This window comes from Dicentrarchus labrax, unplaced genomic scaffold (genome assembly GCF_905237075.1).
Source record: "Dicentrarchus labrax unplaced genomic scaffold, dlabrax2021, whole genome shotgun sequence".
NCBI classification, from domain to species: Eukaryota; Metazoa; Chordata; class Actinopteri; family Moronidae; genus Dicentrarchus; species Dicentrarchus labrax.
Window position 1 is genome coordinate 32,775,146 of NW_026136711.1, and position 23,789 is coordinate 32,798,934.

Consider the following 23,789-nt stretch of genomic DNA (forward strand, 5'->3'; position numbering starts at 1 on the left):
CCAGAAGAGTGTGCTTCTTTCTTCTCACAAAGGCTGTGATTTCATATTTAGCAACTGGATGGCTTTTTGAAACATGAACCTTCACACCGGATGGTTCAAAGAATCAGTCTGTCACAGAGGGGCCTTTCTATCGTTTCTTTATCTATCCAACTAGCTATGTCTGTTTTAGCTGATATATTTCTATAAAAATGGGGGCTGGGATCCTGTAGCTGATCGATATGTATGTACGAATAGACCGGGAGGATCCTGTAGAAAGTAACTAACCACTAACCCTTAGAAGCAAGTAGAGGATAACACATTTTCTAGTATTGGGCAGCCTTTATGGTGGTGCATCACATTTTCTCCACACAGAGGAACCATAGAGAATTTGGTGGAGGTTATGGGGGTTTTTCTGTGGAGGGAGGACACTGATTTAGCTTCAGTTCCTCTTCTGCAAAACAACAATTTAGCAGTTCATACTGTTTTACTTCTGTTGGTGAGAAGAAGTAATTCATTCCTTATACAGTATTTCTATGGATATGCTCACTGTAGCCGATCTTTGGACGTAGTCGCACAGTACCGGACCAGAGATCTCCCCACCTACCTAATTGTCTGGGAATTTCTAAATGCAAAGTAGCTGCTTGCACTGCGAGAACAGCTGCTAACAAACTACAAGCCTTACTTCAAGGACATGCCTTACCTCACTGTAAAACCCTAACTGCATATCTTAACACTATACCCGCCATTAACAAGATTTTCTGTCATTGAAGACAGAACGTTTCGCCACCATTGATAAGATATTTCAGCAATCTGTGTTTGAACAAAGTTAGAATAAAATGTTTTCTGTGTATAAGAATAGAGCAGCTGTTCTTTCTTTTAATGTACTCGGTGTTGACATGTTCATGGAACATAATATCCCTGAAAGATTAGTGAATATAATCTAAAATGCTGGCAGAGGCTGGCAACTTCAAAATAACCGGGGATCAGGGATGATAATTAAAGAAGTAAGTTAACATAACATAATGTGGAATCACTCCATGAATTAAACCAAACTCAAAAATCAACTGTTGTTAAATTTGTGCAGTATTTTAAGTAGTGGTGATATGATTCCAGCTTGTTCCACTGATTCATTTTCTTTAAGTTGACTTTATATCATTAAATAAACAACAACAATTTTGTTACTTCAGTTTAAAAATCATCATATGCCCAAGCATGCATCCAAATAATTCTTAATGATCCCCCAAAGTGTAAAGAGGTGATGTTAGTCACATAAAAAAACAAGTAGGCTATGTTAACAACTTAATTACAGCAGTATCAATTAGATTTGTTGATCCACAAAAATTAATTGGCTACCATTTTGATAATCAATTAATTGTAAATATTTATTTTTGTTTTCATATGTTAGCTATTTTGACAGGTAGATGAAAAGTACATTTAACTTCAGTGGGAACATTTGTATAAACGCGATGCATTTAAGTTAGTCTCCCATTATTCATATCAATTATCTTAACACATTTTAAATAAGTTTGGAGAAGTGCAGCATGTGAGTGTAATATATCAGTTTTAAATTCAATGAACTGAATGGAATTGGTAGAATTACCTAGTTAAAAAAAGGTTAAAAGAACAAATACTTGAGTTAATCAGATATTTTTTTCATGCTTAAATGTTTAACAAGTTAATGAAGTTGATTCGTTTAATGCAACTGGTTTCCTCAAACAGTTTGACTTGAACTAACTCATGATGCTCTTCCCTCATTCACCAGCTAGGGATTAAGCCAATCACTTTATGACACCGTTTTAAAACATTTAAAAAACTTAATGTGCATCATCTTATCTTATGACAGTGTCACCATCCTAAAAGCTCTCTAAATGTTTCCCAACCAGTTGTAGCAACGCAAACTACGAGAAACTCATCTCTTTATTGAGTTAAGCATTTAGAGACCGGCTTGTGAGTCTTTCTAGAAGGGAGGGGAGGGGGGGTGATCTGGCTGATCCAGCTCTATGGAAAAGGAGAGAAAAGGAGGAGGCTTATCTATGTGACGTGGGTCTATGGAGGGGAGTTCCACACGTGACTGACTTGATGCTCAAAAGCCTGGACGGAGGTAAAGACAGAGATCAGAGGACAGCAAGAGAGGACACAGCATCTCAGTCAGCAGGCAGCATCTTCACTCGGATCGTTGTTTTGTAAATTAGTGCTTTCTCCCGCCACTGGCTGCTTGTTTTATCCGCCTTCTGTTATTTTTATAGACACATACTATCATACTGCATTGCATTTTTCCTCCTCAACGTGCAGACCCAGCCCACCGCCCTCCTCTCCAGCTCTTTTGCGTGTCTCCTGCTGCGCGGTGTTTTGGATGTGTCGGCCGGCTGCTGCAGCGGTGTTCGCGGCGCTGACCGCCTGCTGCCTCTGTTGCGCTCCGCTCCTGTGCGCGGCGGGGAGAAGCCAGCAGCTCAATTACCGACCGGTCATCGGTAAGATTCACCCGCACATGAACTGCTCTTAGTGTGTGTCCCTGTCCGCAGAGACCGGCTGTGCACGCCGGATGTCACCAGTGTCCTAATTCTCATCGAGAAGGTTCTAGAAAACGTGTGTGCGTGTGTGTGTGTGTGTGTGTTCTTTGTGTGTGTGTCTCCGCTGTGTTTTAGGCAGTGCGTGTGCTTACTATAATTACATAATTTAGATACCTGTAGCTAATGCATATTATGTAATAGGTTATAGGCTGTTCTCTATGTCCTCTGGGGGTGACAAACATACATTTGAGCAAGTGAGGGACAGGAGAAAAGATGAGAGAATAGTTGATGATGAAGATGATGTGAATGGATGAAGGGCTGCTGGGGAATTACTGGGGTTACTCTTCTTTCTGTTATGTTTGTCTCACAATAATTAAGGTGACCTGAAAATGTTTGCTGTATTGTATTAGACCGTATTATCAGGTCTCACTGTCAGTTTGCCTCGAAAACAAAAACCACATTTCTAATTACACAGCAGCACTTAATACACGATATACCCATAACACATCAGTGGTTGCTGATACCAAAGCGCAGAGGCTGTAAGGTTTTAAGAAAGAACAGGAGGTTCATGAAGCAGGATTAGATAAGAATAGAGAACGATGACTGTACGTGTTATCTTGAGCAGACCTGCTGCAATTTTGGGCCAGAACTCTGACCATGTGACCAAATCGAGGCCCTGATTCATGATGTGTGGCTATGAGTAAAGTAGGGAGATTATCATTGTATTGCACTGTCATACCAAGGGTTTACTGTGTCACCTCGTCAGGTGTTTGTTGCACGTTTGTCCTCCAGCGGAGGATCAACGTTTCTAAACTTCCTGTATGATTAACATAGAGGATTGTATGGCTCTCTGAGGGTTTATAGCAATTTAAGCTTCTTTAGAATCTGTGTATTGTGTATGATCTTCTCAATCTTGCGTCTAATGAAATTGTGTAATGTAAAACATTATATAGTTTCAATTTCATAATAGATTTTGTATGGGCAAAGTTCTCAGCGCTATGTATTCTACATTTCCCATCGACCATGCTTTGTGTGTTTCATTCCATTTTCACTTGCAGCATGTGGTTGAGCTCTTGTTTGGGTGGATGTGGATGAAATAAAATGTTTGTGAAAGTGCTCTTTTATTTCTCTGTGTTTTTTTAAACTTTACTGTGTAAAGCACCTTGAGTTGACTCTGTGTGTGAAATGTGCTTCATAAATACACTTGCCTTGCCTTGTCATATGACAGTCATCTGGACGTTGTCAAGCTATTAAGTAATATAACAAACATGGTGGGGATTTTTTTTAAACCTATATATAGAACATAGTGAGTTTGTGGTGTTTTGGGATACATGATGTTCCAGAGACCTTTCTAGAGAAACAGAAAGGAAGCTGAAACTATTAGGGAGCCACATGTGTCACAAGAATGGGCAAGTCAGTACCTGTAGGGGATCTGATCTCTTTAAGAGTGCATCAGGGTAGAGGTTTTCCTTTTCAGAGGTCCCCTGCTCTTTGTTGCCTCTTAATCTTTTCTGTGTTATGTCATCTATCTTCTGTCCACTGTAGGTGTGTTGGCGCAGGAAAACCTCCCAGGAGACCAGTTTGCTCGTGGCTCCTCTTACATTGCTGCATCCTATGTCAAATACCTGGAGGGAGCCGGGGCAAGGGTCGTACCCATCAGGTACATTGACCTTTCATACCTTTTAGGTTTAGGAGCCACAGAGTATAGGGTGCCCTGGGGAATCTTTTTGTTGCTTGGTCCCAATTGAAACCACCAACCAGTGAGCACAATTTAATACTACAGAAAACACTCACACAACACTTGTTTTATCCTAGTGTGCAGCTGTCTGCCAGAAGATCCAGTTTTGCTGGCTGGTTTCTGGAATAAAACTCCAACTGCATTATGATGTAAACAAAGCACATAGTTTTCCCTTTGTCTCCTTTTTAATGGGCCATTTACTTTAACAAAACATACCTCTGCAAGAAAGGAGAGTTTCAGATGACCAAGTAAGTGAGTTCTCAAGGAATAAGAAGAAAAACATATACATATAAACGCTTATAATTAGAGCCTGACTGATATGGTATCTCTGAGACCGATACCGATTTTAGAGGGGGAGAATTCACCAATATTGCGGCCGATATAGTGAATATTTGATCTGGAATGAAAATAGACCTTTTATTTTCTGGATTGTGCATCGATTTTGGTAAATAGACTTGTATTTATACATGCTTGTCTGGTCTACCAAACAAATTATTAGATGACCCGCTCTACCACCTGAGCCACAGCTGCCCATTGTGCATCGATGTACAGCAATAGAAGAAAAGGGCTTCAGCAATGTGCAGCTGAATCAGGGCCTTCTTAGAATGAGGACAGCAGACTTCAGAGGAAAGCAAACATAGTAATGCATATGCAGTGTTTGCCCTATGTAAACTTTGGACTTTTGAAAATATGGTAAATGGCTGCATTTATATACTTTTATCCAAAGTGCTATATAAGTTGCCTCACATTCACCTATCCACACACACACACACTGATGGCAGCGACCATGCAAGGTGCTCCTCTGACCAGGGTTTAGGGTTTCAAGGATACTTTTGACAACCAACCATGTGATAAGGAGACAGCCTGCTCTACCTGCTTAAGATACAGTAGCTTTCATATATCATTCTCCATACTTAATAACTGCTATAGGCTCAGCGAGGGTAAGCATGTAGCAGCTGCCTGTTAAGCAAGTAGTATGTTTCCAAAAACAATAGCAGATTATCTTACACTTCATCAAGATAGTTTAAGATTTTATTTTTCACATTCCCTTTAACTCCTACTAGAAAATTACTGCAAGAGCATAAATTCCTACTGACATCACCTGTCACGCAGTCATCTGAATCAGACTCACACCAGTATCAGTCATGGTGCCAGATTTGGTTTCATGTGGGCGGAGTCTGTGTAAATGAGACAGTCACTGTACGGTGACAGTTAGAGACATGTATGTTGAGTTATATTATGACAGCCAGTCTTTTTAATTGTTTAATTGTTTTATCTCTTCCTCATAGTTTATTATGAATAAGGGTGTTTTCAATAACATAATAAATGTTTTTGACATTCAAGGAAAAAGGGCTGTCCTAGCTCCAGCTCAGTGCTTTCCCCGAGCCTGCACACAGACTCAATATCCTCTAAATGTTAAGATTAAATTAATTCTGATCAGTAACATCTGAATTCTTCATTCAGGCTATTTTTTTATTTGTGGCCATACGCAGGGGGTGTGTGGACATCCATCTACTGCTTTAATCCAGAGTGATTGATAATGCAGTTGATTGTTTTGGAAAGTTAATGAGTTTAACTTTCTGTGCCGCTTTTTGTTCTCCAGAATCAATCGCACAGAAGAAGAATATGCTAAGCTGTTCTACTCAATAAATGGGTGAGTTGACAAGAGTTCTCTTGTTATCTCTATTGTTCAGCTCTCTATACGACACGCTGGCTGTCTTTTCCTGCCACTGTACTCTGTAACGTATCATTTTAACATGTTCTGTAAAATATAAGCTTGTTTGTTGCACTCATCATAGGTCATGATTAGACATGACAAACTTGTGGAAATATCAGGGCACACAGTAGCTCACCTGGTAGAGCTTGCCTACCGCAGTGGGCTGGGTACAATTCCAACCTGCAGCCCCCCCCCCTTCCCTGGCTATCTTCACCTGTTCTATCAAATAATGGCATAAAAACGTCTCCTCAGGTTGTTGCTGCCAGGAGGAGATGTGGATATTCAGACATCGCAGTTCAGTCGAGCTGCCAGGATCTTTTACAACTTGGCTCTGAAGGTAAGACATTTGGCACATGCAACGAAGTGCCAAGATGAAGTGACACCTCAGGATCCTACTGAAAGTGACTACAGTGTTAGTGTTATAACCTGATAGATTAACTTGGTTCAATTTTCCTTTCATTAAATGACAGGTTTAGATTGTTCAAGTCGGGACTAAAATAAGACATAGACCTGTATCATTTGTACACTGAAAAAGTTTTTGATCGCTGTAATTGTTCCTCCTTTCCACACTGGCAGTGAAGCGATACCTTCCAGATGTAGGTGATAGGGGAGAAAATCCAGTGTGACTTAAACATATCAAGAAGATATTGTCTTTTTTAGTACAGATTCCTCTACTTGTTTCCTCAAACATTGATATTTGCTGAGCTGCAGTGGGAGAACAGTAAGAAGAAGAGGGAATTTGGTACTAAAAACAACGTCACATTGGAAGATTTGTCTAACTCGGCTGCTGAAGCCTTACACTAGCCCTTAGCTATAGTTGGTGTGAATGTGTGCAACTCTGTGAGAGGGAAGGATTTGGGTTTTCGGTGAAATAAAGCTTTCTGTGTCCTTAGAGAGAAAAACGGATAAAACAGTAATCAAAATGGGATTACACTTTCCTTATTCTCCTTCCTCACTTCCTCATTCTCTGCAGGCGAATGATGCTGGCGACTACTTCCCTATCTGGGGAACTTGTCAGGGCTTCCAGCAGCTGTCTGTCCTCACAGCCAACAAAAACCTGCTCACCCTCACTGATACCAAGGCTGTGGCTCTACCTCTCGCTCTCACACCAGGTATCCCTTTTCTTTTCTGCTTGTCCTTGTTCTGCAGTTGTTGTTTTTTGTCGAGCAAGTTAGTATTAACAAAACAGGACCTTTGTCATTTGTCACATTTATCTTATGGAGATCAGTAGTCTTAAAGGCACTGTACACACACACACACACACACACACAGGTGTTTTTAGTTTTCAGCTACAAATGTCTCTTTCTTGGCGCATGAGGTCAGATACCTTCTTAATGAGACAATAAGTACAGTAACTTATAGTAAAATGAAATATCTCTCCATTTAGAAGTGTCACGCTTTATTATATCACAGTATTTAGTATTGCAGTTAAATTACAAAAGTGAAAGACACAAAGGGTGCAAATCAATGAATGTTGTGCCATCATTACAGGAAACAATAAGAAACTAATTATCTTTTAACAAAAGAAAGGGGGATCCCTTTTACTGGAATCCTACTAGAAAATTACAACAAAGAGCAATAATTCCTAGGCACATGCTATTTTCAGTTGGGATCCCAATCTGTCTCACAGCAACATCGGTCATGGTGCTACATATTGTGTGATGTGGGCGGATCCCAAGCTAATGGAATGAATGCAAAATAAAACCTGGGCAAAAATAAATGGACCAAAAAGAGTGGCTGTTGATCTGCCATTGCTGTGTCCTGAGGTCAGATTTATGCAGCTCTAATCATTTTGTTAATTTATACAATTCATACAACTAAATGTGTCACCTATAAACTGTGTGTTACCAGTCGGGCATGTAAAAAAGCACAGAAGGTAAATAAATGGCCGTAGATCTGGTGCCACGACAGAAGATTTGAATAATTAATTGAATAAAGCACAGATCAGATTGAGCGCCGCACCTCTGTGAAATTGGAGACTTCAGATGGAACACATTCAACATTCACAACTCATTAAACAGAGACTGGCTTGTTTGGATTAATGGTTGATATTTTGTTCTAAACTGCAAAAAAAGATAGAACTGTGAAAGAGGAAAAAATCAAAATACCTGAAAGCTGGAAATTATGTGAGGTCAGCAAATTTAATAAAAGTTCCATGCCTATACAGTCCACACTCAAGACTACTCAGGTGGATTAATGAGAAAACACGTAGGAATGAGTTCCCCATCTTTGTTGGCACGTTGCAGTATAAATTGGTGCATTTTTGCCACATTCAAAGAAACAGTTTCTGATTCTCTGCATTCTGTTCATCATCTCACAATTGAACCTAGTTAGACAAAAGCCTCCTACATTACATTACATTTAAGTTAACTGTTAACATTATTTTCCTTGCATATGTATCCCACCCAGCATCAACAGTTTGTAATACTGTTCCTCACCTATAAACCCATTCAGTGTAGATGAAAGAGAATGCATTTTATTGTTTACAGTTGTTATGGGATTCCATTTACAGGAATCCTTCTAGAAACTTTCTAAAAGAGCATACATTCCTGCATAACTCTTCTTTGCTGTTGTGGTCCCTTTTATACTGACAGCAGTATCACCTATGGTGCTCAGTGTGAGACAATATGGGTGGCTCCCATGTAAATGAGACGAGATATCGTCATCTCCTCCAAGTTCTCTGGTTTCCTCCCTTTAAAGAAATGCAAGTTAGCTTCTTAGGCCACTCTACATTGCCCCTAGGTGTGAATGGTTGTCCATCTCTATGGGGACCCTGCTCAATGTGGTAGGATATGGGCAGAACCTATGCAAATGAGAGACATCATTGTTTTTAGTAGCGCCTTTCTAAAGAGTAATTTGGATTTCTGCTAAGCTTTGAGACCAGCTGCAGTTTTAGAAAGAGTACACAATAACACATTATACTCATTAAGGGGTAATCATTTCATTGTATATAGCAGCCCTGATGAACGTTAAGATTAAATGTAACTTCCTCCCTACTGTGTTGTGTGAACAGCTTGTCTGAACCGCCTCACCACAAATCTGTTATCTCTGTCCTCTAGCGGCCCAGTCCAGCCGTCTGTTCCGGAGTTTTCCCAAGGATCTGCTGCAGTCTCTGGCCGAAGAAAACATCACGTCCAACTTCCACAGCTGGAGTCTGTCTATGCAGGTATGTGCTTGCTCCTTGTTTCCCCTCTTTTTTCTGCCCTCATGATCAGCTCCTGTCATGGCTGGAGTCTGACTCCTACTGACATAGGACTTGGGGAGGCTGCATCTGTCCATTTATGTAACTCTGCAACCAGTGGTCGATAGGTGGATAGGCACCCACCCCACTTTAGAGTGTTACCATTAAGAATGGGTATGAACAATTTTGCAGTCAGAAGTGGTCTCACAACATTGATCACAGCTTGTACCTCTCCCGTGTATTGTCAAGACCAGTCCCTTACCACCTGGACATCATGTCTCTGTTAAACAATGTATAAATTGTAATTATTATATTGCGCTTATCACTTGACTTCTGAACAAAACTGGAACTAAGGAAATTTCCTAAGCCATGTGTCCAGTTTGACCCTTTATGGCTGAGTGATGGATGGCGTGGTGGCCAAGGGGCAAGGCGTTGGTCTCGTAAACCAAAGATCATGGGTTCAATTCCCATCCATGCCTTATACTTTACTGTTAATGAGTAATAGATAAATACCACTTAGGCGCCCTGGCAGCTGTCCTGGTGGAGCCCCATGTTCCAATGCTGAGTCCCTGCTGCAGTGGCCATGGGTTTGTGTCTGATCTTGAGTTAGTGCTACTAACTGCAACTGGATTCCATGCACTACACCTTTGCATGAACACTCTCAGCAGGAATGTGTACCATGTCAACAAGGTGCTTGATGTTTTGTCAGTTTCAGAAAGTTACAAAGGCAAACCATTTCAGGAATGTGTCGGGGAGGGGGCTTCAAACCCTGTGCAAAGATCTCACAAAAACTTCATCTGAAACATACGGATGCCGTTAAACCATGGAAACCTATCTTGTCCAGTTACAGCTGTATAGTGTTTTAAGGCGTAAATGCATTGTAAAATGATTATGTGAATAATCCACATCACGCAGGGGACCCATGTACTGCTGTCCCACACATGAAAACACTCAGCTGATGTTCATTGTAGGAAGGCGTGGTGGCCAAGTGGTAAGGCGTTGGTCTCGTAAACCAAAGATCATGGGTTCGACCCCCATCCATGCCTTGCTATAGATGACACCCTGGTGTAATAATGTAGGGAAGAGTTTCAGAATGCAATATCAAGCAACTGGTTACCATTCAAGTGTTAATAATGTCATTGCCTTAGGCCTTCCTCAGTGTATGACCATACAGTGTAACTCTGAGTTGACCATCAGCAAATTCTCATCTGACTTTATCCCAACACAAAGTCAAATGGGTTTCACTGAATTGATAGATCATCTTCATTTACCTTCGCAATGAGACAACAACTACAGTAACGTAGTAAAAATAAACAGCTCTCTGTTTAAAACTGCCATTTGCCTCATTATTTACCAGTAATTAGAATCACTACAGTTAGTCATTTGGGTATTACAAATAACTAAAAAACGTCTTGGTTTGTAATTGCAATTCTCTATACCTGTAGCAAAACACCTATACTGACACTTACTGAGACCTGATACTGACCTATACTGACACACCATGCTCACATTGATTTATAAAGTACATCATGAAAAATCATGGTTATTTATGTTCACAGTTATTATGGGACTCATTTTACAGGAATCTTTCTAGAAAGATTCTAAAAGAGCAAACATGCTCTGCAATTCTCAGTGTATGGGTGGCTCCCATGTAAATGAGATGAGATCTCATTGTATCTCATGTATATCCTGTAATTATTATAATGCATTATACTGAGCTTGTGTCACTACGCAAATTCCCATGCCATGTGTCCAGTTTGACCCTTCGTGGCCAAGGGGGAAGGCGATGGTCTTGTAAACTAAAGCTCATGGGTTCAATTCCCATCCGTACCTTATGCTTTACTGTTAATGACTAATGGACAAATACCACTATGGCGACCTTCCTGGTGGAGCCCCATGTTCCAAGGCTGAGTCCCTGCTGCAGTGGCCATGGGTTTGGGTTTGACCTTGAGTTAGTGCTACTAACTGCAGCTGTGGAGTAGCATGGATTCTATGCACTACACCTTTGCATGAACACTCCTCGTAGCCAGCAGCAATGCATACCATATCAACAAGTTGCTTGATGGGTTGCCAGTTTCAGAAAGTTAAATGTCCAGATACTGGGCAAAAACTGCAATCCTATATGACTCATACCACCATCAGTCATTGTGTCCAATATGCCATATCAGATGGCTCAGTTCATTATCATGGTAGTATATTGTAGCATGTTCTGTCTTTTTTTCTTCTTAGTTTAGTACTTACTTTAGTTTGGTACCATGTCAACAAGTTGCTTGATGGGTTGCCAGTTCCAGAAAGTTAAATGCCCACATAATGCTATCCCTCACCTGAAAACACTGAGCCTGTGACATAGGTAGACAGGCGTGGTGGCCAAGTGGTAAGGCGTTGGTCTCGTAAACCAAAGATCATGGGTTCAACCCCCATCCATGCCTTGAAAAGATCTAGTGATTGACAGTAAACTTAAGGAAATGGGAAGCTTTCTTTAGTGTGACTCAGCTACTGAAGTCTGTCCCATGATCAGTCCTGATCAGTGTCCTTTCGCAAGGCAAACAGCTTCTCTTGGTGCATGCGGTCAGATACCAACAACAACGACTACAATAGTTGTGTGAAGTGCCATCCCAAACTAATGAAATTAAAATAAAACTTTGGTGAGAACAAATATCGACTTGTCCTCTGGAACATACTTTAGACATGATCTGTCATTACCTTGGGCTGTGGTTAAGCACAAGTTTACACCGGTCTTGATTAAAGTCACATGATAACTTACATCACATTGTTGTGTCTGCAAAAGTTTAAAATAAACAGACAACACAGTATTTAAGTTTTAACTATATTCATACAAATTAATTCAAAGAAACATTTTTAATAACTGAAGGTGGATTTCTTTTACACAATCAAAGAGCAACGCTCCTGTGTCAAAACTGCGATCCTATATTACTCATACCATCATCGGTCATGGTGTCCAATATGCCGTATCAGATGGCTCAGATCATTATCATGGCAGTATATTGTAGCATTTTCTGTCTTTTTTTTCTTCTTTTTATGTTATGTTTATTTATCTCCCTTCTTATCACAAAGGTGTCTTATAAGCCCCAAAACTTCTTGCTTAGCAATTATAATTCTCAGTGTAGGCACACTATCTGACTTTAATTCATACTATACTGTAAAGAAAAACAGATTGACATTAATTTTTCACAATGTTGATGGGATTCTTTTTATAAGAATCCTTCTAGAAAATTTCTAAAAGAGCAAACATTCCTGTGTAATCCCTGTTTGCTGTTGTGATCCCTTTTAGACTGACAGCAGTATCACCTATGGTGCTCAGTGTAGGACAATATGGGTGGCCCCAATGTAAATGAGATGAGCTATCATCAGTCCTTTTACATTGTGCATCTGTTTGTTTCCCATCCTGCCTTAAAAGCTCCTGGTAAGATGAGATGAGATAAGATAATATATACCTTTATTAATCCCCTGTTGGAATAATTCAAATTACACACAGTTATGGTACCATGTCAACAAGTTGCTTGATGGGTTGCCAGTTCCAGAAAGTTAAATGCCCACATAATGCTATCCCTCACCTGAAAACACTGAGCCTGTGACATAGGTAGACAGGCGTGGTGGCCAAGTGGTAAGGCGTTGGTCTCGTAAACCAAAGATCATGGGTTCAACCCCCATCCATGCCTTGAAAAGATCCAGTGATTGACAGTAAACTTGAGGAAATGGGAAGCTTTCTTTAGTGTGACTCAGCTACTGAAGTCTGTCCCATGATCAGTCCTGATCAGTGTCCTTTCGCAAGGCAAACAGCTTCTCTTGGTGCATGCGGTTAGATACCAACAACAACGACTACAATAGTTGTGTGAAGTGCCATCCCAAACTAATGAAATTAAAATAAAACTTTGGTGAGAACAAATATCAACTTGTCCTCTGGAACATACCTTAGACATGATCTGTCATTACCGTGGGCTGTGGTTAAGCACAAGTTTACACCGGTGTTGTCTTGATTAAAGTCACATAATAACTTACATCACATTGTTGTGTCTGCAAAAGTTTAAAATAAACAGACAACACAGCATTTAAGTTTTAACTATATTCATACAAATTAATTCAAAGAAACATTTTTAATAACTGAAGGTGGATTTCTTTTACACAATCAAAGAGCAACGCTCCTGTGTCAAAACTGCGATCCTATATGACTCATACCATCATCGGTCATGGTGTCCAATATGCCGTATCAGATGGCTCAGATCATTATCATGGCAGTATATTGTAGCATTTTCTGTCTTTTTTTCCTTCTTTTTATGTTATGTTTATTTATCTCCCTTCTTATCACAAAGGTGTCTTATAAGCCCCAAAACTTCTTGCTTAGCAATTATAATTCTCAGTGTAGGCACACTATCTGACTTTAATTCATACTATACTGTAAAGAAAAACAGATTGACATTAATTTTTCACAATGTTGATGGGATTCTTTTTATAAGAATCCTTCTAGAAAATTTCTAAAAGAGCAAACATTCCTGTGTAATTTCTGTTTGCTGTTGTGATCCCTTTTAGACTGACAGCAGTATCACCTATGGTGCTCAGTGTAGGACAATATGGGTGGCTCCTATGTAAATGAGATGAGCTATCATCAGTCCTTTTACATTGTGCATCTGTTTATTTCCCATCCTGCCTCAAAAGCTCCTGGTAAGATGAGATGAGTTAAGATGAGTTAAAATAAGATAATATATGCCTTTATTAATCCCCCATAGGAGTAATTCAAATTACACACAGCCGCATTGGGGAACCATAGTGCAAAAAAAGTTGATGGGTTGCCAGTGTACATACAATAGCATCACAAATATGGTATGGTATGGTATGTAATCGTTTATCTCACTCTACCTTTAGCTACACACCTATGTCTTGCATTATTAATTTGTTTATCTACAATACAGATTATACATTCAAAACATACAGACCTTTATTGTTCACAGTTATTAGTGGAACCCTTTTATAGGAATCCTAGAAAATTTCTAAAAGAGCAAACATTCCTGCATGACTCTCTTTTAGTGTTGTGATCCCTTTCAGACCGACGGCAGTATCACCTATGGTGCACGGTGTGGGACAATATGGGTGGCTCCCATGTAAATGAGATGAGATATTGCCTCTAAGTCCTCTGGTTTCCTCCCACAGCCTAAAGAAATGCAAGCTTCATTGGCGACTGTAAATTTCCCCGAGGTGTGAATGGTTGTCCATCTCTATGGGGACACTGCTCAATGTGGCAGATCTCATGCAAATGAGAGACATCATTATGCAAGGAACACAACAGCAGTTAGTGTGACCAAAGTTTATTTTTGCAGCAGTAGAGTAGTTTCAGTGCCAAGACAACTATATTAATGTCAACTCTGCCTTTGAACCAACAGAACTACAGCCGGAACGCCAAACTGAAGCGGTTTTACAAGGTCCTGTCTACGAACAATGATGGGAAGAAAGAATTCATCTCCACCATGGAAGGTACCATTCATCACTGACTACTTTGCATCATTCATGTTGTTCACTATACACTTGTCATAAACAGAAAAGGAAAGAAAACCTCAGGAAGAGAGATAGAGGAGGAATCCCTCTCCCAGGACAGACAGACAGGCAATAAATGTCGAGTGAGGAAAAGTTACACAGTATACACATTATACAAGAAGAATGTGGATCCAGGAGGATGTTGAAACAACTTCAGATATCACTGATTAAGGCATATGACCTTATGTCCACCATGGAGATCTGGAAGAGGACAGACCACAGAATGTATCAGCAAAAAATCTAATCAAACAATATATACAGATTATTATGACAAAAACACCAATATATGTAGATTTATATTATCATGTCCAGATACAGCTGTATAGAGGCTAATAATCCACCCCACCCAGGGGACCCATGTACTGCTGCCCCACACATGAAAACACTCCGCTGGCTTGCATGGAAGCATGGCGTGGTGGCCAAGTGGCAAGGCGTTGGTCTCGTAAACCAAAGATCATGGGTTCGACTCCCATCCATGCCTTCGGGTGGAAAAATAGCTAGTTTGAGTTCCACGATGTCATGATCAGAAAAGGTGAGAAATCCTTAGTGAGGAGCAGACAGGCAATAAATGTGGAGTGAGGAGAAGTTGCACTTCATACACATTATGAGAGTGAAGAATATGGATCCAGGAGGATGTTGAAACAACTTCACATCTCACTGATTAAGACATATGACCTCATGTCCACTATGGAGATCTGGAAGAAGACACACCACAGAATATATCAGCAAACAATATATACAGATTTTTTATGAAAAAAACACCAATATATGTAGATTTATATCATAACTACTGTGCATTCAACATTTCCAGCATTCACTACTGTCCACCAGATGGCGCCATCGGCCAATAACTGAACTGGTGTTTTTGATCATAATAATGAGTCATGTTGATTATTCAGATTCAGATGACATTTAAAAGTGTAGAGATGATGAAAGAGGGGAAATGATGATGGTAATGATCGTGGCGGTCCTATCTGAAAATTAGAATTTTCCTCAGGATGCTGATGAATGATTGTTTCATCACAGCAGCGAGTTTTCTTTCTTCACTGAGTCAGGCGTGGTGGCCAAGTGGTAAGGCGTTGGTCTCGTAAATCAAAGATCATGGGTTCGACCCCCATCCACGCCTTAAGAAAGCAGCTTTTGAATGCTACCTGTTCTGTTCACACAACTGCAAGCTTATTGGTTCTGTTTAGAAATTAGATCAAATCTAAAGATGTTGACTTGAGTGACTACTTGATTGATTACATGAGTGAGTTCTTTCTCCTGACATTGTTTCTGATCTTCTTCAGCCTACCGCTACCCATTTTATGCAGTGCAGTGGCATCCAGAGAAAAGCCCCTTTGAGTGGATAGATAAGCCGGGCATGGTTCACTCCACCGCTGCTATAAGAGCCTGCTTCTACACTGCCAGCTTCTTTGTCTCTGAAGGTAACCTGATTTCATAGTTTAAGACAATTAATTGGAATGTTTTCTGCCGAACATATTTTCAACTCCTCCTACAAATTTCATTCAATAATCAATTTAGTAGCTGTTCTGGAGTTTCCAGTCTTATCAATCACATGATCTTTATCAGCAGATGGAGTTTGGAGTTCTCATGTAAATGTAAATGCATACTTAAAATGAATTAACTGAGTAACTGATTATGCCATTTGCCTTGTGACTGGTTACCAAATTCTAGCAGATGTGGTCAATTAGATCTAAACTGCCACAACGCTTGTGTTGTGGAAGTGCAACTGAGTTTAACTTGAACACATGCACAAATCAAATAAATGAAGTCGACACAAATGTAATACAAATGCATGGAGCCCATTTAATACTTGAAGTTTGTGTGTGTGTGTGTGTCTGTGTGTTATGCATGAAAGAACAGCTGCAGGTCTGCATGGCTGAAGCTTCATCACTACACTCTGTATGACTATTCCTTTTTTTTCCTCCAGCCATGAAGAACCAGCACCACTTCTCCAGTCCCGTTGAGGAGGAGGGAGCTCTCATCTACAACTTCTCTCCTGTCTACAGAGGCATCCACGCCGTCTTTGTGCAGAACTATTACTTTGATTGATGGACATTACTGAAGATTGAATCAGGCTCAAACTAGTCAGAATTTGTCACTGGCATCTTGGCCCACCATAAAAACCGAACTTGACGGTGTTGTCACTTACACTAGCCTCAAACGTCAAGTCAATAATTTAGGGATGCACCGATTGGGAAATAATACAGATGTTATTAAAATAACAATTTGGCTGATGCTGATGGTTTTTTGTTGTCGTTTATTTGGCCTTTTTTGCCAGAGAAACAAAGAAATCTATGAAATTAAGCATCACTGCCTTGTTGCATTTATTTTCTCATCCGAGATGTGAGACACAGAGCTGAACAGCCGCTCGGAGATGATTATTTCTTCAATATCCGAGTTGTAAATAACCAATACAAAATTTAGCCAACACAAAATTGATGCAACACAACAGATAAACATCAACCACTGATATCGGTCAATACCACCTAATTTGCCGACGTCAGTAAACAAGGCGAATATTCGATACAGAATTTCGACCGATGTATCGGTGCATCCCTATAACAATTAGCTGTATAGCTGATTTGCTCAGTAAAATGAAATGCAAACAGGACAATGAAAAAATAGAAGATGAAGATGAAGAAAATAAAACAAAATATTATATTAAAAAATCTTTGCAGGATTTTTAAGTATAATATCAGAAAAAAATAAAACAAAATGCAAATACTAAGACGTATAAATTTAAAAACAAGTACAAATTTGAACAGATTTAGGTAACAGTGATCACTTCACACATCAACCCTCCTCCCCAGCTCTTATTATGGGTAACTAAAATCCAGGGTAACAGTGACAACTTTTATTCTGCATTTATAAGAGGTTGCAGGATTGTATACATTCATAGGGTTCACTGGTTAAAGTCAAATATGAGTTTAAATTTTGGGGCAACAAAACACGTTCGCATCTGTCAGATTTGAGTCTGGTGAAACTTAAAGTAAACTGTATGAAGCCCATCAATAAACTGCCACACACTTCATATTATTCCTATGTTCTTAAAACGGTCTTCAGTTCACATCTCTTTGCAGTGCCGCGATTTTGCCATGACAGCAGTAACAGTGTGGGGTCTATGTTCTACCTGCAGAATTGTATAAGCTCAATTATGGCAAACTAAATGAAATTACACAAAACATAAAAACACTGATAAACACTTGGGAAGAAGAATGAGATCGAAATTCCAATTTTCAGGATATCCCTTTCATCGCAGTTGTGTCTAAGATACCCATAGCTTTACTACTGAATACCATTTACATTAATATGCACATCAAAAATAGCTGACATCCAGATGCTATTAAATTGCTTTACTGGAGACCTTTGCTGGTGTTTGCTGCTATTAAATTACATTTGTAACCTAAAATAAATCATATGGGGATTAACAGACTGAGTGATCAGTGGCAGAGTTTTGCAGGACCACTTAAGTTGCCTTACATAGGCCAAGTTTGTGTTCCCAGATTATTCAATTCAATTCAGTTTAATTTGTATAGTGCCAAATCATAGACTACAGGACCAAGGGTTTACAAAATCACTGTCATTTCTGTTTTGTGTATTAGTTCCTACTCCGTTGATTAGGTATGAGGATGTGTTGATTCTGACGAAGGTGTATGAATGGTACTAAAAAAAACTTAATTTATTTCAACAACTTTACATTACAGTTATTAATCTCACAAGGAAACAAAATAATATTCAAAATAAGTTGCGTCTTTCTTTTACTCACTTACAAAACAAGCACACGTGCTGCCAGAGCAAGATCTCATGGGAAATGCAGTCCTAATTCAGGAAAACATTACCGCTTTTGTCCACAGGGGAAACCAATATCAACACAAAATGAAAGATCCTTGTAATTACTTAAAGTATAACCAGTCACCTAATTTTACAAGCGTAATGGCCACAGCCTGCGAGTCCACGTTTAAATGTGGGTAACCAATAAACACTGACTCTATTCCCACGTTGTGTTTGATCATCAGCAAGAGGCTACTGAAGGTCAGTTAGACTGTGACAAACTGCTGTTTCAGTATCAGTGTGAAGTAATTAATGTGGTTCTTTAACATTCCTTCCGTAAAAATGGAAACATATATTTTGCTACTTGTATTCCTTCTTTTTTTATGTATTGGCTTTATTCTGCAGGACTGCACAACTTGTTTATTCCTCAATATGTGGTACAGCATTCAGTGTGTATGCCTATCAAGGAGAAATTTCATTACCAACTTATCTTATCAACAATAACACATATGTATCAGTAACTCACAAAATGGACGAGTCTTAAGAGTTTATCTTCACAACATTTAAGCATTTTGATTCCTCGGCAGGAGATGGAGTATTTTGTATGCTAACATGCTATCAGAGAATGCCAAATATGACTAAAGATCAGGTTTTTACATTGATTTTTTTTTTGTTTTACAGTTGGCAGATGACATGATGATTGAGTTTGTACAAAACATTCACTTTAAACCTGAAAACATTTTAGGTATGAGGCTGTCCTTTGACACAACATTGCTCTTCATGGAAAAAGTGGATTTTATGGATCTGTTCATGATTGTCTGATTTTAAAATGTAACCTTGGATGTTTAATTGTGTGATGTCATTGTGTGAGGATGTGTTTATAATTTTTTTTGAGTTCCTTCATCATTCAACATTATAAAATTAGTATACCAAACCAATATGTTTTCCCCTTTTTTTTGCAGTCTGGTTTAAAATGTTTGTTACCTATATTGCAACCCTGTACAGTGAAACATTATGTTGCATTTATTACATTATTCTTGCAGCAACAGAAAGCGTACAGTCCTCTATTGCCAAAGTGAAAATATATTTTCTTTTTTATTGTGTAATGAAACCAAAAATAATGAGTCGGTAAGTCCTACTTTGGAACATTCTATATTTAATTCAATGCGGTGGCTTTGAATACATGCATTGATTGCACAACCGATTGTACGAGTTTTCCTTGTTTGTTTGACCATGTGCCAGATGATCAGACAATAAAGAAAGCCAATTAAACCTCAATGCATTCAACATCATTTCTTCCCTTTTAAAAGAAGAAAACAGCCTCCACCTTCCCTTATGACTGACTGACTGACAGATAAGGTGATTTTGCAAAGTCTGAACGATTACTAAAACTCATTCAGCATGGGTTACATTTATATTCCATTGATGTCCTGTGAAAAAATATTTGTTCAAAATGTCTTTAAAAAATTAAAAAAGGGTAAAAAAAATTTCCAAAATACACATTTTGTGTGATTTGGTTGAAATATTCTGCACGATTGTGGCCTGACCAAAAAAAACGTGTTACAGAGTAAAACCTAGCAGCCCCACAGATCTGGAACATGGAGTGCTGTGTTAATATACATTGTGGATGTAAAAAAAACAACAACCTTTTAAACAGCACTGGAGCTTATGATCTTAAAGCCCTTGATAATGTGATTTTAAATCTTAAGTATGGTCTCTATTACATAAAATATTCACTATTCATACTAAATGTGCAAAATTTAAGTTTGTAAAAGAAAAAATGCACCCTTATGTGTTATTTATTAGTGAGTTTAACACAAACCTTTCAGGGTTTTTAAATACAGTTCATTAAGTGGTTGTTTGTGTTAATATTAAAAGTAATGTCAATCAGTTTTGGAGTGACAGCATGTCCCACTCTTGTGTCTGGATTTATCACACATGCAAAAAAAAACACAAGTTTCCACTAGATGGCATCATGATACCACTGAATGCATGTTGACAGCCATACGCAATAACCATGGAGAGACTGTTATGTGTGCAGACTTGATATCCAGGATTTTAAATATGTAACACTTCTACAACCCAAAATCTAAAGTTATACAGTACTATTTTTATCAAGTAGTTACTTTTATTTAGTATCCTCCAGTTTCATTACATGTTCTTAAGTCTCTTTCAATATGCTCAACCTTTTATTCCATCCTGACATCCTGAGAAAATACTGTAAGCTAAATATGATTGAACACTTCAACAGCCACATTTCAGCTTTGACCATTTGTTGCATATCACATGTAAACATTCCATTTTATACACTAGTCACATTTCCCCCAAATTTCCCCTGACATATTTGGTATTTCCTGGAAAGCTATGGAATCTGAATGAGATGAGAGTGAAAAGGGAAAAAAATGAAAAAATAAGTCCATTACAACAATGGTAACTCCATCTGCTGAAGAAGCCTTTGTGACACAACTAAAAGCTACAAAACCGCCACTAAATAGACCTTGTGAGAGACTGTTCTGTCAATGTTGTTTTCAAGTTCAAGTAAAAACTTTCAATCTCTAGTACAAAGTCCTAGAAAAGGCTCAGAAATTTTGACAGCTACATTTCTATGACAACTCCAGTGGCTGGCAAGGATGACTGCGTGAAGAAAAGCTCCTGAACAGCTACTAAACTGACCTTGTGGTGAGATTGCTTTGTCAACCAATGACAGAGTATTGCAGCTTTAGCAAATCTTCAGCAAAAAATATCTCCATGTTGTCAGAGGTTGGCCCTTTCTGCGTGGAGTTTGCATATTCTCCCTGTGATTGTGTGAGTTTTCACTGGGTGCTGCAGTTTCCCCTGCCATCAAAAACATGTAGGCCTATGTTAGGTTAATTCTTCTGTCAGTGCCCTTGACCAAAGCACTGGCTCAGAACTGGAGTAGGTCCCTGGGTGCTGCACAGTGGCTGTCCACTGCCGCTAACACAGGGTAAAATGCAGAGAACAAACTTCCCTACAGGGATCAATCATCAAGGATAATGTAATTTAGCAGTATGTAACATTTAGGAGGATCTATTGGCAGAAATGGAATACAATATTCATAGACATGTTTTCATCTGTGTATAATCAGCTGAAAATAAGAACTGTTGTTCTTATTATTAAGGTTTTTGTTACCTTAGAATGAGCCGATTTTCTTTACAGAGGGAGTAGGCCCTCAATGTTGAACTGCCATGTTTATACAGGCACCAGACAACAATGTTATTTAATGGAGAGGACAAGTATCAATCCCCCAAATCCCTAAGATCCTCGGCTTTATCTACATGCCAAAATATTTGTTGGCCTGACCGGAGCCTATACAGAACGCTGTGTGTACCGTGATAACGTTACCTTCTAACAGTGCTTAGCTTTGCCATTTTGTGCTATTAAGCTAATGTTAGACTCTCTTCATGTCCACAAAATGTCATCTACATCCCATAGTCTGAGGTTCTTATTGATTCCCTACACTACCAATAAATAGTGCATGCGAAACTTCAAATTGCCGTAGGTGGGACTTGGTAGTGATTGTGTATGTTACATTCTGCTGACCTGGAAAAGCAATGCTGAAACTTTTTTTTACTGAGATATGGACGGCATATCAAATAGTTATTCTGGCATAAACTGTTCTTCGGTCACCACTGTTTATACATTATACATAACACCCAAGGCTACCGATCCTTAGTAGTGTGTGCATTTGTGAGCATCAATTGTGTGTGTGTGATTGCTGGGTGCTCCGGTTTGCGACTGTAGATATAAGGACAAGTCTAGACAATAGATCAGCTATATGCACACACTTCAATGACTTTCATGACTTTGTTAGGTTGTCTTGGGATCATTTTCTTTTATCTGATGTACTGAAGCTTCAAGGATCTTCAGAAAAAAATAAGCTGAGTTTCTTTCTTCTTTCTCTTGAGCAGAGAAGAGGAGAAAGAGGAAAGTGGAGTGGATTGGAGAAGGGTGGAGATGGAGGAGAGACAAAGGCTGGCAAGGAAGGACGGAAAAGAGTGGGAGGAGTGAAAATAGCTGTCAAGAGAAAGAGAAGGCTGGTAGAGAGAATGAATGAGGCGAGAGGGAATTAGGCACCTAGCCAGCATGTCGATGTGGGATACACATGAGTTTGATGGGCCATATTTGTTTACTGGCTCCATACAGGCCTGATGTGTGTCTGCCCATGTGCAGGTTAATGGGGACAAGCTGAGTTACAAGTGGGGCCTGTGTGAGCAATGATCCTTAGGCTCCACACGGGCCCCTGCTTGTGTTCAGTATGTGGGCTAATTGATTGTGGGAAGGAAGATAGCATGTGGGTCAAAAATGTCCCATGTGTTACATCCGTTATTCATATGTATAGTAAACTTAAATGATGAGTTAAATATTTAAATCATTGTTGGTCACTTCTGCATCTTTCAGCTGCATGCACCTTTTGCACAACCAGATGCAAGGTGTTGAAGAAAGTGTGCTCTGATCCGATTTCCATTTTTGTATTTGATCTTATTTTCTATATTCTAAAGTAATTGCTGTACACAGGCAACAGATGAATACGAAAACAATTAGCTCCAGCACATTGTCGACACATCCGACACACCCTTCTAGTGTTTCTGCACCTGCCCACTAGATGTCTTCAATGTTGCTTTACCTGCACGGTGACCACCAGGTTGACTTTGTAATAAGCCACGTGGTTGTCCCGGTTTAACTCATTAACATATATAGATGGCAACTTGCTTCTGATTCATTTTCCATTTTGTCTTAGCGTATCAAATAGATTAGCGTATGTCATGTCCTGTGGCGGTGTGTGAGTGCAAGGACCCTAAGGATGCTGCACTTCTAAAGTTATTATCAACTTGAAACCAAGGTGGATCCTTTTGAATGAATTTTCCAGGATTAAAAAGTTAAAGAAGAAGAACCGGTGCAGGAATAATTCTGACGCCTAGAAAACCGAAAAAACAGATGCCAACTGCCTCACCTGTTACACCTGAAGGAATCGGAATGGAGGCCAACAGTGCGTGTGGAAATCCGCCTGAGTTGGCTGCATTATTCCGCACTAATAAGAGAAGAAATAAATGAAGAAGCCTCAACTGAATTGCTTAGAAGTGGGACTGAATGAGTGAAAAGATAAACTGGCTGATGTCGAGCTGGCACGTTATGGCACGCAAGAGAGGATGAATGAAGTAGAGAAAAGTAGGTAACACACTCCAAAAAGACAACAAAGAACTGAGAGAAACAACTGAAAGATTGGAACAGTTCAGCCATAGATTTAATATCAGAATATTTGGCCTCGCCAAAGATGTGGAAAAGGCTGATGATCATCAGAATGCAGAGATATTTTGCCAA

General features: G+C 39.3%; 1 protein-coding gene and 8 non-coding genes across 9 annotated transcripts; 7 read left to right on the forward strand and 2 right to left on the reverse strand.

Annotated features, from left to right (window-relative positions):
* The first annotated feature begins 2,067 nt into the window (after positions 1 to 2,067).
* Positions 2,068 to 19,727, forward strand: zgc:171566. The gene is made up of 9 exons (XM_051415116.1): positions 2,068 to 2,450; positions 4,035 to 4,149; positions 5,831 to 5,881; positions 6,197 to 6,281; positions 6,918 to 7,056; positions 9,004 to 9,110; positions 14,522 to 14,612; positions 15,962 to 16,099; positions 16,606 to 19,727. The coding sequence occupies exons 1-9, from the start codon at positions 2,333 to 2,335 to the stop codon at positions 16,725 to 16,727; spliced, it is 966 nt and encodes a 321-aa protein (XP_051271076.1). The 5' UTR covers positions 2,068 to 2,332; the 3' UTR covers positions 16,728 to 19,727.
* On the forward strand, positions 9,533 to 9,604 carry trnat-cgu (transfer RNA threonine (anticodon CGU)). Its single transcript has one exon. It is a non-coding gene; the product is annotated as a tRNA-Thr (tRNA).
* Positions 10,100 to 10,171, forward strand: trnat-cgu (transfer RNA threonine (anticodon CGU)). The gene has a single exon. It is a non-coding gene; the product is annotated as a tRNA-Thr (tRNA).
* trnat-cgu (transfer RNA threonine (anticodon CGU)) lies at positions 11,483 to 11,554 on the forward strand. The gene has a single exon. It is a non-coding gene; the product is annotated as a tRNA-Thr (tRNA).
* LOC127372637 (U7 small nuclear RNA) lies at positions 12,326 to 12,380 on the reverse strand. The gene has a single exon (XR_007886713.1). It is a non-coding gene; the product is annotated as a U7 small nuclear RNA (small nuclear RNA).
* trnat-cgu (transfer RNA threonine (anticodon CGU)) lies at positions 12,734 to 12,805 on the forward strand. Its single transcript has one exon. It is a non-coding gene; the product is annotated as a tRNA-Thr (tRNA).
* Positions 13,582 to 13,636, reverse strand: LOC127372638 (U7 small nuclear RNA). The gene has a single exon (XR_007886714.1). It is a non-coding gene; the product is annotated as a U7 small nuclear RNA (small nuclear RNA).
* On the forward strand, positions 15,082 to 15,153 carry trnat-cgu (transfer RNA threonine (anticodon CGU)). The gene has a single exon. It is a non-coding gene; the product is annotated as a tRNA-Thr (tRNA).
* trnat-cgu (transfer RNA threonine (anticodon CGU)) lies at positions 15,727 to 15,798 on the forward strand. The gene has a single exon. It is a non-coding gene; the product is annotated as a tRNA-Thr (tRNA).
* Positions 19,728 to 23,789: the final 4,062 nt, after the last annotated feature.